This window comes from Panthera pardus, unplaced genomic scaffold (genome assembly GCF_024362965.1).
Source record: "Panthera pardus isolate Hobbes unplaced genomic scaffold, ASM2436296v1 HiC_scaffold_26, whole genome shotgun sequence".
Lineage (NCBI taxonomy): Eukaryota > Metazoa > Chordata > Mammalia > Carnivora > Felidae > Panthera > Panthera pardus.
Window position 1 is genome coordinate 16,362,398 of NW_026526832.1, and position 16,549 is coordinate 16,378,946.

The 16,549-nt window shown below is 44.8% G+C and overlaps 1 protein-coding gene across 2 annotated transcripts in view; it reads left to right on the plus strand.

The window, feature by feature from the left end:
- The window catches only part of CAPN13 (calpain 13), an 82,953-nt gene extending 66,746 nt beyond the window's left edge, over positions 1-16,207 (plus strand). For both annotated transcript variants that reach the window (XM_019448248.2, XM_019448240.2), the window contains 6 exons: positions 605-673; positions 2,537-2,612; positions 4,847-4,975; positions 5,973-6,028; positions 6,585-6,642; positions 14,465-16,207. In XM_019448248.2, coding sequence (XP_019303793.2) covers positions 605-673; positions 2,537-2,612; positions 4,847-4,975; positions 5,973-6,028; positions 6,585-6,611 — 357 coding nt within the window. In that variant the 3' untranslated portion in view covers positions 6,612-6,642; positions 14,465-16,207. The remainder of the gene's footprint in view (positions 1-604; positions 674-2,536; positions 2,613-4,846; positions 4,976-5,972; positions 6,029-6,584; positions 6,643-14,464) is intronic.
- Positions 16,208-16,549: the final 342 nt, after the last annotated feature.

Sequence of the window (16,549 nt, forward strand, 5' to 3'; positions counted from 1 at the left end):
GCCTAAACCCCACTGATTAATGAAAGTGGCCCACGGCACCCCACAGCCTGGGGCCGGTGGCCCTGGGGGAGGTTGGGTCTGCCAAACCCCTGCAAAACAGACAGGTCTGTTCTGCCCTTCCTCCCACCACCCCCCGCTCCCCTGCAGCAACTCAGAGTCGGATTCTTTTCCTCGCATTAGCTCTCATTAAACCCATCTTACGGGGTGACCGGGTCTGGCTCTAATGCCATTTGTGTCTATGCGCACTTGCCTTTCGTGCTGCTGCAGGCGTTGCAATGACCCCTCATGCTCCTTCCCACTCCCCCCTGCCAGGGGCCCCACCCCTCCCGGTACAGGCTGTGTTCAGGGCTTTCTCTTCCCCTGGATGCAAGTGATATTGACCTCCTTTCCTCAGGGCTTCTTTCTCCCTCTGATTGTCCATTTTCCTTTGTAAATTAAAGCTAAGCCAGGTCCCTTTCAGACACAGTGGGAGCCGGCTGCTGTGGGGCCATGTCCAGGTGACACTGGACTGGTTGATGGATAGAACGGCTCCGGCTCTGTCGGCTCTGTCGGCAGGGCCTCTGCTCCCTGCATGCTGCATGGTTAACTCTTAACTCCCCACCAGCTCAAAGTGAATGGGAGGCTTGAGCAAGAGGAGTTTTCAAGGCTGTGGAGCCGTCTCGTCCAGTGCCAGGTACCGGCAATGTTCTCTTTTTGTCCAGTTTAGCAAATATCTGCTGGGTGCCTGACCCCCACAGGGTTTAGGAGCATGAAAGAGGAGGAACTCACCAGGCCTGCCCTCAAGAAGGGTCACATTTCAGGGAGACATACATGCACTACTAGAAGGCAATGCTTGAGCAAGTGGCAGGGTGAGGAATGTTCTAGGAGGTTGGAGAAGAGAAGGGTCACCGTGGACTCTAGTAAAGCCACCAGCCCACTTTGCCCTCCTCGTCCTCCCCGGGCCCCTGAGACACTCCCCCGGTGCACTAATTCATCTCATTCCCCTCCCATCCACGTGCCAGATATGACAACATCACAGATGTGGCCTGTGGCCTCACCGTTGTTCTCAGGATGAGGTCTGAACTCATCAGAGCTGTATGCAAGCCCCTTTAGCTGAGACCCTACTTTGGGGTCCAGGAGAAGCCCTTGTACTCATCCCACTCGCTCTTTTCAGACCCCAGGTGTGTGATGTAGAGCCTGGCCGATATCTACCACACTGATTGTCCAGCCGCAAGAGTCGCTTCCCCTGAGGCCTTGCCTGCCTCCTCCAGGCCTGGGTGCTTCCCCCTCAGCTCCTAACACCCGAATCTACAATAATACGATGAAGCATTCTCATGTGGCTATACCAGGATGTGTCGCCTAATCCCTGGCTTGGAGTCATTTGGCTTTTCTGAGGACACTGGAATGGCTGATGTGTCCCCCCATTAGATCATAGGGCAGGGGCCCCTTCATAGTCATCGGCTTCCTCCAATGCCTTTCTTAGTGTCTAGTACACAGCAGGCGCTCAAAACTGCTGAACCAGTGACCGAACTCATGACCAAATGAGCAAGCGAATCCCATTTGAGAGTTGCTCTATACTCATCAAAAGTCAAAGAAGGCCCGAAAATGTTCTCAGGCTGCTATTTCACAGTGATTGTTGCCCCAGTCGGCCTCAGTCACTCGCACACGGGCTGGGGGTATTTTGCCTCAGAACAGCTCCTGTGGGCAGCTGAGCACAGGTCCCAGACCAGGAGCCCAAGTTCAGTCGCGTGGCGCTTGCATGTTTACTCCCTGGAAGTCACCTGCCCAGGCGCCTGTTTCCTCACCTGGGAAGTGCGATGCTGATCGGGGCTCCGGGGAGAGTTAGGGAGAGGCAGCAAAGTCCCGGGTGCATGGAGAGCTGCCCTGCACAGAGATGAAGGCTTAGAGTCACTACCTCCTGCAGCTGCGCTAGGACCCAAGTTACAGTCCTCGCCTACCCACCACACAGTGCTCACTGCTGTGCAAGGCGCTCTCCTAAGTGCTCCATACAGATTTGTTCACTGACCCTGAGCTACAGTCCCCATGAGGCAGGTGATGTAATTTGCACGGTGCTGCAGGGGGGAGGGGGGTGGGAAACTGAGGCCTGGAAAGATTAACTTTCCCAAGGTTACACAGCTGGTAAATAGTCAAGCCAGGATTTAAACCCAGTGGTTCAGTTGCCAAATCTTCACCACCACCCTATGCAAAGTCTTTAGCGAACTCTGAGCCTCTGGAGTGCAGCAAGCTGCCACGTGTCAGGAGCCCAGTCTAGGAGGTGAGGAAGGAAAGACAGGAGGTCGGAAGAGAGGAAGGCACAGGCCTGGGAGAGGAACCCATGGCCCTGCAGCTGGCGGCCAGTGTGATCGACTTCACCGGATGGAGCCCATTCCTGCCTCTCCCCCCATCCTCAGCTGAGCTGCCTCTGAGCTGGATCCACTCAAGGTTTATGCCTCCAGGGATGCAAAAGGGATTTCTGAGAACTCTCTCTGCCCAGGACATCCTCTTTAAGGTGGGCAAGGGCACTGACATGGACTTCTTGCTTCTTTTCCCAAATCAGAGTGTTTTCCAGAACATCCAGAAACGTTCCGGAGTTTTCCTGAGTGTGGATTTGTGGAAGGCTATAAAGGATGCGGGTAAAGCAGGGGCCCCTTGGGGGTGTCATGATTGGGGTAGCAGTGATGGTGGGGTGTGTGTGCATGTGTGTGTGGGTGGAGGGAAGGAGAGAGAGAGAGAGAGAGAGAGAGAGAGAGAGAGAGAGGCGTGCACACCCTTAGCCTGCTTGTAGGCAAGACCAGTGCCGACAGTCAGGAGAAAACAGAGCAACAGGTTCTCTGTCCTGGTTTACACCGGCATCTGTGGGCCTCCAGGCTCAGGACTCAGTCTCCGTCTTCCCCAACTTGAGTTCCCATGTGCCAGTCAACTTTCCCAACTGCCTTGTATCCCAGAACAACTCTTACTGTAGGGAAATAACCCTGCGTGATTGATACCCTACCAAAACTCAAGGTTGCCTTAGAGACACTTCCATGTCAACATCTGGCTGTCAGGGTTAAACACCCATGAGCCTGTGGATGTACTGTCCTCACAGAAGGTTTGGAGCAAAATGAAATCAAATGACACCTGTCTGCTTCAAGAGTGCAAGCACTCTGAGCCCTCGGATGATGATAAGCATACCGTAGATGCCTAAGAGCTTCAGAGTTCAGGGAGAACCTGCACTCACGTCATCACATTTGATTGTCCCAACTACTCTGTGATCAGGAGTCATTATCTGCCTTGTACCAGTGGAGGAAATGGATCACAAAAAGGTTAAGTCCAGAAACTGCCACCTTCCTTGGGAAAACGTAAGATCAGATTCCCCCAGGTAAATGCCAGGGAAAGAGGGACTCTGTGGTTCTTCCTCCGGTGACTCCTAGCCTGGAGAGCAGGAAGAAGCATATTTATGTCTTAGCATCTGTCCTTCTCTTAATTCTTCATAGTAGACAGCAGCGGTTCTCAAACCTGGAACTCTTTGGAAGCTTGTTAAAGCACAGATTGATGAGCCTTATCCCTCACCCAAAGTTTCTGATTCAGGAGAGCTTGGGTGGGGCTGAAGAATTTGTCTTTCTGGAAGGCTCCTAGGTGAGGCTGATGCTCTTGATCTGGGGGCTACGCTTCGAGAACCCTTGAATAGCTACAGAAAAATGAAATCCCATAGGAGACCACACTAATGACTCCAGAATAATAAAAGGGAGAAAGATAGAGAATAGTTGGAATCCAATTAAAAAGTCTTCAAGGACCAAGCAGATAACTGAAAAGGGCACTGGAGCTAACCATAAGAAAAGAGGGTGATTTTGAATGTGGCAAGTTGGAGAGTACATATCCTATCTAAAGGCATTCAAATTCACATTTTATTAATTCTGCTAGAGAAACGAAATGTCTCTGGTGCATGGGACCCACAGGCCACCAGGCTCATCCCCTTGATGGATGGTTTGGCTTGCGAGGTTCTGCTGGCCCACCAAAGCTTGCAGCCATGGCCATTTGCTAGTCTGCTCTTGTCTGCTAGGTGGTTGGTGCCTCCTAGAGCTCATAACCAGACATGCAGGACAGCAAGGCACCTCTACCTTGCCTGCCCGTGGCCACCTTCTGACTGTGGTCTCCCCTCTGAGGACCAGCCTCTTTCCTGGTGATCCAACTTAGGACTGAAACTCTCACTTCCAGGAACCACATTTGCTCACACTAGCAGCACCCACCTGTAAGACCCACACACAGTCATGGGGTTAGGGAACAAGGCTGTTTTATAAAGTCACCCAGAGAGAGGCCTGACAGAGGCAGGGCTGGGAGCAAACTCTGGGTGTCCTGGAAGCTCCCATTTCACATGGGAATTAGCAGATGATTGTCCCCAGCGCAGTCAGTGTCTTGAGTATCTTGAGTTGGTAACTGGCCAAACTCCAGAACAATGTCATTGGGACCCAGCAACCAACAAGAAGGAAGCAACCATAGAACCATAAAAATACAAAGTGGAATGGGGCCCCTGGGTGGCTCAGTCGGTTGAGTGTCTGACTTTGGCTCAGGTCATGATCTCATGGTTCATGAGTTCAAGCCCCATGTTGTGCTCTGTGCTGACAACTCGGAGCCTAGAACCTGCTTCAAATACTGTGTCTCCCTCTCTCTCTCTCTGCTTCTCCCCACTCATGCTTTGTCTCTCACTCTCAAAAATAAATAAACATTAAAAAAAAAAAGTACAAAGTGGAGTGAACTGACCCCTGAGCCAGGCTGAGTAGGAAACAGTGGTAGAAGGCCACCATTCTGAGCAGGTTTTTCAGACTTTACACGTCAGAAGACCAGACCTGCTCCAGCCTCCTCCCGCTCACTAGCCCACCCCATGGCCCAGAGTTCCTTGCAGAGACCTCCGTCAGCAATGAGCTTCTGGATCTCATGACCCTCCGGTACAGTGATCACAGTGGCAGGGTCAGCTTCCCCAGCCTGGTCTGCTTCCTGTTGCGACTTGAAGCCATGGCAAGTAAGTGTCACCTGGGGGACATCCTGGAGACCTTCACAATGACCAAAAAAAAAACACAGGAGAGGACCAGGAATGCCCTCCTGCTCCAGGCCCAGGGAAGGCCTCCGTAGTGGGGTGGTTGGCATCTTGCGTGAGGAGCCCTTGCTCCGAGAGGCAGAAACAGCATTAGCCTGTGGAACGGTGTAATCAATTTGGGTACCCTGCATCCTTACCCGTTCTGTCCAGTACATTCCTCTGTCGTAGGTCTCTCATTTCTTCATCACCCTATTTAGTGTCTCTTTCGGGAAGTTCATTTAATCACTGTGTCTCTTCTCTGTGGTGTTTACAGTTTAAACCTACTATGTAGTTTTGTGATGAATGACTGGGGTCTCTGATGAAGGAATTCATAAGTAGATAAGTGGGGGCAGGAAAGCATTCCCAAGGCTCTAGAAATTCGACTATGTGGGTCAAACATTTGGACACTTTTTTATAATGAAATCCTATGTGAAATCCCAAGCCATACTATAGCTCGAGACTTGTGGTTGGGGTAGAAGTGGGGTCTGGCCTCATCCTAATCCTCACTATCCCTGGCATGAGCACCTCTGTAAACCCCCATCTCTGAGCTGGGTGGTTAATAAAGACTGAGGGAACAGAGCTCTGGGAGTACGGAAGAGAAGGCTGAGGCATAAGCCTCCAGAGAATTCTCAGTTGGACAAGGGAGATTCCCCAAACTTTGCATGTGGAGTACTTTATAAGACGGGCCCACACATCCCCTTGGCCGTGTGTAGAAGAGTGCAAAGTGCAAGGGCACTAGAAGAGGGAGAGGTGCATGTGGGCCAAAGCAGTGACAGAGAGCTTTTCTGAAGAGATGGGCCCTGGGCTGTCCCACAGAGTGAGGTTTGCTGGGAAGAGACCAGGAGGGAGGCCAGGCATACTGTGGAGAGTGAAAGAGTATGCGGAATCACCATATTTGCTTTTATCTCCCTTGGCCTGTCTTGATTCCTCTCCTCCTCTTTAGAGACTTTCCAGAACCTCTCCAATGACGGAAAAGGACTCTACCTGACAAAAATGGAGGTGAGGTACATTCCCCTCCCAGACACAGGGCACAGCCCCAGGCCACCCCTCCTTTCCTGATTCCAGGGGGCATTTTTCTCCCTGCGGATACTGGATAGTCTGTCCAAGGCCAGCCAAGCTGCCACCCACCCCCCCCCCCCACCTCCAATTACTGCCTTTATATATTACTGGCTGCCAAGGCTGCTTTAGGATCTTGGCAGACAGATTTTATTTTTTTCCCAATAGCTTAATAAAGCAGAGGATTATGTGGGAGTCATAAATCCAAGAGGGAACTTAAGAACACCTGCTGAGCTCACTGTACATTAAACTCACTCCCATTGAGCTTTAGAAAGAGCCTCCTGGCCCAGCCAGCTGGCCAACCTCCGCTATCCCTCTCACTGCTTAGCTACTCAGAGAGTAGCAAAATATACGCTGTTATGGGCAGGTTGAGGTCTCTTAAGGGGTTCAAATTAGCTGGAAAAGTTTTATGAGACTACACTGAGATCTTTCAAGAGGGAAGGGTACCATTTGCTGACAAATGTAAAGTTATGTCATAACAATGATGCTTATTTCTCAGTGGATGAACCTGGTCATGTACAATTGAAGCAAGGAGTAAAGCAGACCCCAGAGTCCAGGTAAGACGTGGCAGCTTTAGAATCATTTCCTTCTAGGAGCACAGTTCCTCTTTTCCTGCAGGAACTGTACCCAAGACTCTCTTCCTGGGAACAACCTCCCCAGAGATTACAGAGCCCTTATTTGTGTGGGTCAGGGCTCAACTGCACAGCGCCCCTGAATTTCAAGGCTAATGCTGCAGGTTTCCCTCAAGCCATGCATGGAACGAGCAGTGGACATTCATGAAAGCATGTGGCCTGAAAGTCATGAGTGAGGGATTTAGAATTGTTATTTGTTAATTTATTTTTTATTGAGATATAATTGACATTTAACAATGTATTAGTTTTAGGTGTGCAATATAATGATTTCATATATGTATATATTATGAAGTGATTACCACAATAAGTTTAATTAACATCCATCGCTACACATAGTTACAACTCTTTCCTTGTGAGGAAAACTTTTACAGTTTAAGCTGTTAGCAACTTTCAAATACACACGCAATACAGTGTTGTTAACTGTAGTCACATGCTGTATATTACATCCCCAGGACTTCTTTGTCTTATAACTGGAACTTTGTACCTTTGGATCACCTTCATCCATTTTGCCCCCCACCCCCACCCTCACTTCTGGCAACCATCAATCTCTGTACCTATGAGTTTTGTTTCTAGATTCCACATATAAGTAAGATCATACAATATTTGTCTTTCTCTGACTTATTTCACTTAGCATAATGCCCTCAAGGTCCATCCATGTTGTCACAGATGGCAGGATTTCCTTCTTTTCCATGACTAATATTCCTTTGTATATAAAACACCTTTTCTTTATCCATCCATCTATTGTTGGACACTTAGGTGGTTTCCATGTCTTGGCTGTTACAAATAATGCTGCAGTGAACATGAGGTGCAAATATCTTTTTCAGTTAGTGTTTTTGTTTCCTTCAGATAAATACCCCAAAGCAGTTGCTGGATGATATGATAGTTCTGTTGTAAATTTTGGGGGGAAACTCCATACTGTTTTCCACAGTGGCTGCACCAATTTACATTCCCACCAACAGGGCACAAGGGTTTCATTTTCTCCACATCCTCACAAACATATGTAAGCTCTTGTCTTTTCTGTAATAGCCATTCTAACAGGTGTGAGGTGATCTCTCATTGTGGTTTGGATTTGCACTTCCCTGATGACTAATGATGTTCCACACCTGTTCAAGTACCTGTTAGCCATTTTTATGTCTTCTTTGGAATAATGTCTATTCAGATCCTCTCTGCTCACTTTTAATTGGATTATTGTTTTTTTGTCTGTTGAGTTGTATGAGTTTTTTGTATATTTTGGACATTAACCCCTTATTGGATATATGATTTGCAAATATTGTCTCCCATTTGGCAGGTTTCCTTTTCATTTTGTTGATGGTTTTCTTTGCCTGTGCAGAAGCTTTCTGGTATGCTGTAGTGCTACCTGATTATTTTTGCTTTTGTTGATTTTGCTTTTGGTGTCAAATCCAAAAAGCCATTGCCAAGATCCATGTCAAGGAGTTCACCCCTGATGTTTTCTTCCAGGAGTTTTGTGGTTTCGGGTCTTATATTCAAGTCTTTAATCCATTTTTAGTTGACTTTTGTATGTGGTGTATAATAGTGGTCCAGTTTCATTCTAGAATTTGTCGTTTGAAATTCCAAAGAGAAATGGCAATCACTCATCACAGGAAAGGCTAATGTGTGAAGCAATAGAAATGATCAGACTTGGGGAGTCGAGAGTTGGGTTCAGCCTGAGATCTACCACTGCCTTGCTTTGCAGCTATTCAGATATCTGTAGGCATCAGCATCTATATTTCTAGCATGAGTGTGCTAAAAAATTAATGCCCATGTCACGTTTCTTCTACATGTTTATTTTCAAGGAACAGGCCCTAGAGTCACATAGTCCACACCCCACCCTACTGTAGCCCCAACAGTCTGCTAGAATCTTCCAGGACTGGGGTGCTCAACATTTTGTGCTCCCCATCATTGGACAGCTCCAGGTTTTAAGTATTCTTTATTGAGGGGCAACAGTCTACTTCTCTGGAACTTTCCACCCATGCTTCAAGTTCTATTCTGGACCACCATAGAAAAAAGACTGAACACGCAAGACCTTCTCATACTTGAAGATAGCTCTGCTGCCTCACTGAGGTCTCTCCTTACTCATCCCTGTTGATTCTTATCTGATACCTATTGGTGACCATTTTCTAAATGCCAGTGTCCCTTTGAAATACACAATTCTGCTATGTAGAGGTCTTGTGATCAGGTCTTGTGATCAGCACCTTTGGGGTCCCTATTATTTTTGTAAACAGCTTTTGTTTAATCTCCCAATTGTGCACCTTAAAGTCAAGAGGCAGATCCTGTCTCCATAAAAAAATAATATTTAATATTTTAGCATAAATATTTCCTGATGAACTCTTGGTGCTGCTTAATGAGTACAAGTTAACAAACATTGCAGAGATCAAAGTTAATTAGATTCACCTGCATTTTCTTGACTTCCCCTTTCATTCCTTTTTAAAAATAGGACATTTGAATATTTCCCATTTCCAATCTGCTTGATTCCTATTCCAATCTGCATGATTTCTAACGTCAGGAATGATTCTTCAATTGTCTTTAAGCTAATTCAGCATGCAGGACCTAACACTTGAACTTTTGAAATAACTGGACAGTTCTCATTATCCTTTCTCCTGTACAGGATCCCAATTCCCTCTTAACTTTTTTCTACACTTCCTGTTCTGAACATTATGTAAGAAGGAAGTATAAGATACATGGTTATGTGTGTTTCAGTCTCTTTCATTAACACTTATCATCATCCCTGAGAGTGTTCCCATTTTCCTCATTAATCGCTGCCCTCTGATGTCATATTCTTAAAGTATATCTACTCACTCTTGGCTCCTGGGTTGCTGTGCAGGATTGGAGGTAGGAGGATGAAGAAGTTCTGCCTCCAAATCCACAAACTCACTTTCATCTGTCACCATCTCCCACTTTCCTCCTGTTATGCTAGAGGGCATATGCCTCTGAGGATGTTCTGGATCTCATTAACTTCCCCCTTCACAAGGGCCTGATTGAATGAATTCTCTCCTCCATATTCTGAATACTAACTCTCTCTCCTGGAGTCTTCCAATTCCCACTGAAACATGCTTATCTTTTAAACTTTCTCCATCTCATATTCCCTTCCAGCTACAACTCCATTTCTCTCCTCCCTTTACAACCAAACTTCATACAAGATGTCTCCACATCCTCACCTCCCACTTTCCCCTCAAACTATTCCATTTGGATTTTTCAGACATCATCTCTCGCCCTGACTTTTGCCTCGGCTCCCTCTGATTTTCCTATACCCACCTACTCCCCTCAAGTCAATTTCCTGCAGTCTAGGCCCACTTTTTAAAATGCACATCCACAGGCATTTGGGTGGCTTAGTCAGTTAAGTGTCTGACTCTTGATTTTGGCTCAGGTCATGATCCCAGGGTTGTGGGATTGAGTCCCACACTGGATTTCATGCTGCGCATGGACGCTGCTTAGGGTTTTCTCTCTCTCTGGTTCTCCTGCTGGTTCTCCTTCTCTCTTTAAAACTAAAAATATGATAATACTAAATAAAAATAAAATGTGCATCCGATCATTGCACTTTCCAGGTTGAAACACTTCAATGTCTTCCGATTGCTATTGCTATTTAGGCAAAGTCTAAAGTCATGAACATGGCCTGCATCATCTGACCCCTGCCCACCTATCTAACCATACCTTGTGTCTCTCCTCCTTCCTTCATTCTCCTCCCATCAGACCAGCATTACCTTATTTCCTCCGATATTTCTTTTTTTTTGTCAACCTCACACCCTTTGCCCCTACTGTCTACTCGGCCCTGGGGTTACATAACTCCTGATCCTTTTGTGTCTTAACCCCATTGGATTCTCATATTACTCACTATCACACTTCCTTAATCGTAACAAACCCTTTATTGTTGTTGTTGCCCACTCCATACTTTTTTTAGGGCCTTACTGAAATATAACTTACACACCATATAGTTTATCTATTTAAGATACAGAGTCCAGTGATTTTCAATATAGTCACAGAGCTATGTAACCATCGCCACAATATAATTTTAGAACATATTTTTGTCACCCCAAAAGGAAACCTCATGCCCATTAGCAGTCACTTGCTATTTTTGCCCCACTCCTCCAGTCCTGGGAAACCACTAATCTGCTTTCTGAATCTATAGGTTTGCCTATTCTGGACAGTTCACATAATTGGAGTCATGCAACCGTGGTCATGTAATGATTTCTTTCATTCATGTGACAGTATGTATCAAGCCTTCATTCCTTTTTGGTGCCAAATAAGATTTCATTTTGTAAATACACCATATTTTATTCATCCATTCATTAGTTGATGGACATTTAGGTTGTTTCTACTTCCTGGCTGTTGTGGATAATTCTGCTATGAATGTTTGTATGCAGGTCTTTGCACGAATGTATGTTTTCATTTCGCTTGTGTGCATACCTAGGAGTGGAATTGCTGGGTCACATGGTCACTCTATATGTTACATTTTCAGGGACTGTTTTCCAAAGCCACTGCACCATTTACATTCCCACCAGCAGGGAATGAGAGATCTGACTTCTCCACCTCCTTGTGAACACTGTTACTATTGTCTGTCATATTTATTAGAGCCATCCTAGAGAGTGTGAAGTGATAACCTCATTGTGGTTTTGGTTTGCAGTTCCTTGACTGCTCGTGATGAGAATCTTTTCAGTGCTCACTGCCCATTTGTATACCCTCTTTGGAGAAATGTCTGTTTAGATCCTTTGTTCGTTTTTAAATTGGTTTATTTAACTTTTTGTTGCCCCCTTGTAAGAATTTATAATCTTAGCTACAAATTCCTTATCACATATGTGATTTGCAAACATTTCTTTCCATTCTACAGGTTGTCTATTAAGTTTCTTGGCTATATCATTTATAGAACACAAGTTTTTAATTTCAGTGAAGCCCAGCATACCTACTTTTTGTGTGTGTCCCTTAAACTTTTGGTGTTGTACACAAGAAATCATTGTCTCATCTAAGATCATGAATATTTACTCCTATAGTTTTCTCCTACAAGTTGTATAGTTTAGCTTTTACATTTAGGTCTTCGATCCATTCTGAGATAATTTTGGTGATGTAGGAGTCCAAGCTCATTCTTTTGCAAGTGTATATCCAATTGCCCCAGGACCACTTGTTGAAGAGACTATTCTTTGCCTCATTTTATTATCTTGACACTCTTTTCAAAAGTCAATTTATCATAATGTAAGGATCTATTTCTGAACTTTCAATTCTGTCCCAGTGATCTATATGTCCTTATGCCAGTACCACACTGTGTTGATTACTATAGTTTTATAGTAACTTTTGAAATCAGAAAGCTTACATCTTCTAACTTTGTTTTCTTTTTCAACATCGCTTTGGTAATTCTGGGGTCCTTGTGTTTACATATGAATTGTGGCATCAGCCTGACAAATTCGTCAGAAAAAAAAAAGGCAGCTGGGATTTTGATAGTAATTGAATAAATCTGTAGATCAGTTTGGGAGTATTGCCAACTTCACAATATAAAGCTTTTTGATCCATGAACAGGAACATGATCCATGAACATTTTTTAAGATCTTCTTTAATTTCTTTCAGCAATGTTTTATTGTTTTCACTGTAAAAGTCCTGTACTTCTTTTGTTAAATTTATTCCTAAGTATTGTATTTTTTTTTTAATGTTTATTCATTTTTGAGAGAGACAGAGACAGAGTGCAAGTGGAGGAGGCGCAGAGAGAGAGAAGGAGACATAGAATCCAAAGCGGGCCCCAGGTTCTGAGCTGTCAGCACAGAGCCTGACGTAGGGCTTGAGCTCATGAATGGCAAGGTCATGACCTGAGCTGACATTGGACACTTAACTGACTGAGCCACCCAGGTGCCCCCTAAGTATTGTATTTTTTTTAACGTTTATTTATTTTTGAGACAGAGAGAGACAGAGCATGAACAGGGGAGGGTCAGAGAGAGAGGGAGACACAGAATCCGAAACAGGCTCCAGGCTCTGAGCAGTCAGCACAGAGCCCGACGCGGGGCTCAAACTCACAGACCGTGAGATCATGACCTGAGCCGAAGTCGGACGCTTAACTGACTGAGCCACCCAGGCGCCCCTAAGTATTGTATTTTTGATGCTATTATAAATTATTAAATTTTCAGATTTTTCATTGCTAGTGTATAGAAATAAAATTGATTTTTGTATATTGATCTTATATTCTGCCACCATGCTTAACTCATTTATTCTAATTGCTTTTAAGGGCTTCCTTAGGACTTTATATATACAAAATCATGTCATCTGCAATCCTGCAAGTTGTTTTATTTCTTCCATCCCAATCTGGATGCCATTTTTATTTTACTTATCTAATTGTCTTGGTTAGAATTTCTAGTACAACCCTGACTAAAGATGGAGAAAGCAGACACTCTTGTCTGCTTGGTGTTCCTGATTTTGGGAGAAAATACCTAGTCTTTTGTCAATAAGAATAATGTTAAATATTTGTCAAGCTGAGGAAGTTCCCCTCTATTTGTAGTTTGCTTATTCGACACACTTTAATTACCTGCTTGATATCTGTATTCCCTGCTGGACTATCAGCTTAGATATGTCTTTTTTCTGCTATCTCCTTAGCACATAGCAAAAGTCTGGCATACAGAAACTACTCAATAACAACTTCCCAAATGACTGAAAGAAATGCCCTTTCAGGTTCGTGTCTTCCTTTATTTGTTCTTGTCCCAACTTTTGTAAATGTTGTCTTCAACCCAGTTCTTCCTACTCCCAGCTATCTGTCTAGTTTCTTGCTCATCAGGACTACTAGAAAGTAGATAATTAACATTATCTTGTTATAATCTCCAGTACATCATGACCTATATATATATATTTTTATAAAAGGCTATTGTCTGACCTGTTGAGCCTCTCACCCATTTGAAATATGCTTTCCTGAGTCCAGGGCACACTTCGACTCTGCCCAACATTCCCTTCGTTTGTTACCATGAGGTCAAAGTTACTTTCCTCCAGGATTTCCATCACTCCCAGGTTAGCAAAGAGACTCTAACTGTTGGCCAACATCCAACACAAGGAAAATTCCCTCTCCTTGTTCATTTGGCCCTCTGAGCAATGAAGCTATCACTGGAACAAGTGAAGGCCTTGTCAGAGGAGCTAAGTGAGCTTCTCCCCAGGGATTAGGGTTACTAAAGCCCCCTCATCAGTCTCTTTGGACCCACCAGGCAAGCTGGCATGTACCCCCATTGGGACATTTCTGTTACCCTCCCCCTCTCTCTCTCTCATCTTCAACCCATCTGCTGTGCTCTGACTTAGTAAATTAGGATATAGAAATGTGCAATCAGACAACTCCTCTTCCTCCCCTCACGTCATATCTATTTCTTTTTCTTTTGAACAAAGCATGTACCCCCATTATCATCTTGCAGGCAATGTTTGTGTTAACATTGTTTTAAAATATCAAATTCATACTTAAAAAAAATACGAAAACTCAATGCATTGGTATATGGTGCTTGGAGAATTAAGGCTACATTGATAGTAATTGATTTCAAGTCTAGAGTTTTAATGTACTGTAGTCACACTCTGCTGACAGTTTGTCTAGCTAATGTCATCCACATTCATGTTTATTTACCCTCAATATGGTAGTGAAGTGCTTTAATCTAAGGAGATTATTATTTGTAACAATTTACCACTACATGGAAGTAAACTGTCCTGTGCAAGGGGCCAGTTTCTCTTACTCTGCATGAAAGTGAAATGTGAGTGGCAATGGCCCCGATCCTGCTGATTTACCAACAACATTTTTCTCCTATTCTAGTAAATCCATCCCCTGTATCCTGCAGACCAAAGACATTCTTTTTGAGACATGGAAGTCTGGATTTGCCTGTAGCAAGGTGAAACTCCTTACCTGCTTTGGCCAACATACACCTGGAGATGACTATAGAACCTGGGGTATCCAACCTTCCAGATCTGGCCTTTTTTTTTTTGAGTTTATTTATTTATTTTGAAAGAGACACCATGAGCGGGCAGAGAGAAAGAGAGAGAGAGAGAGGGAGAGAGAGAATCCCAAGCAGGCTCCACGCTGTCAGCACAAAGCCCAATGTAGGGCTTGAGCTCACGAACTGTGAGATCATGATCTGAGTCAAAATCAAGAATTGGATGCTTAACCAACCAAGCCACCCAGGTGCCTCCACACCTGGCTCTTAAAGAGAACTGTATCCAGCTGGAAAAAATGACTTGGGTACTCCAATGACATAAGGCAAGAAGGAGGAAGAGTTGGCATCCAGGAAGCAGATGAATCAGAACACAACCCTTCACTGACTGGGGAAGTCCCACAGAGAGGGAGAGGGAGTGACCAGCAAGGAGCCAGAAGAGTGATCTTTGGGAAATATGGAATCAGCAGTTTATCTGATTACTTATTCATGGATAAAATTGTGCTCAGAAGGATTTTTAAATTTTGCTGGAAAGTTTTGGAAGAATTGTTAGGATAATGACATAGATTAAGCAGATTTTTTTTAATGAGGTAATTATTAACTCCTGGAAGAACAAAGAATTATAGGAAAAAAAGGAAAAGTGATTCTAGAGTTTTTTTCAGTCAGCAGTGAACAGTACATCCATAATTAAAATAAAAATTGACTATTGATTTAACAAAAAGTTACATAAATATATTGGGAATCGAATGGAGAAAAGCAGGTATGGAATAGGTTAGAAGCATGCCAGCCCAATCTTCCAGCGTAAGCAGTCAGTGGCATTTAACATTGACAATTCCAGGGATAACTGTGCAGGCATATCACTTAGAAATATGGAGGTAGGCATCAGAAGAAAGAGTCTGCAGAGAGGAATTTAGGACACAAATGGGACAGGGGACTGCTGTTTTTCCTTCACACCTTGTTATACTATTTGGATTTTTAAACTGTGTACATTAGGCTAGACTTGTATGAAAAAATAAATAAGCAACCTAGTAACTAGACTGAGAGACAAGAATTTAAGACTCAAGAGAAAAGGAAGGAGATAGAAAAGAAGAATCAAGGCTTCTTCTTTACCACACGGCCAGGAAAGTTAGCTGATTATAGCTGTAGGAAAAAAAATGTCCATGCAAGAACTCTTTCATCCAAGAGATGGGCACTTAAGAAAAGTCACTTTTGTACCAGAATCCACAGCCATCAGACCAGCATCCTGCTGGAACAGAGGACAGAGCTGTTTTTATTCTAGCTGCTTCTTGTCTCAGCCCTTCCAACCCATCCATGGAGTCAGAAGAGTATCTCCCCACCTTTCCCTCCACTCTGCCACAGGCACTCAGGTACCCAGTGGGCTGCAGTTCGGACTAAGGGCAGAGTAAGTGGGTAGGGGGCCTCCGAGGAATTTTGGAGAATGAGGTGGAGACATTCCCATCCACTGGGGAGCCATGGGTATAATGGAACTGGTCCAGCCTCACCAGCAGGTGGTACAGGTTCTCTGCTGTTGTTGGGTGGTCCCAAACAGTATCTGTGGGAACAGGCCCAGGCATCTGTGGTCACTCAAAGGAAGATAAAGCTTCTTTACTCTCCCCTAGCCTTCTGCATTTGAGCGTCTGTGTCTTTCTCTAGGACAAGCTTCCATTAGTCACTCAAGAACCTGGCTCTCATTGGAACAGGTGGTGCTGCCTCTGTGGTGGTGACACATTGAAACCTGCCCTTCCCTGAAACGTAGTCAAAGCTGCCTTCAAGGAGCCTGGGCCAGGGCCTCAGCTGGGTCAGGTTCTAGTAAGCCCAAGGTCACAGAGCAGGTCCTCTGGATACTTCGGGACTCCAGCCTGGGATGCTCTGGAAGATGAAGCAGGAGACATTCCACTGTAGGAAAGAAGGGAGGAAGAGGCATCTCAGCCCCCTCCCTCCAGTCCAATACATTTCCAGGAAAAGCCAGA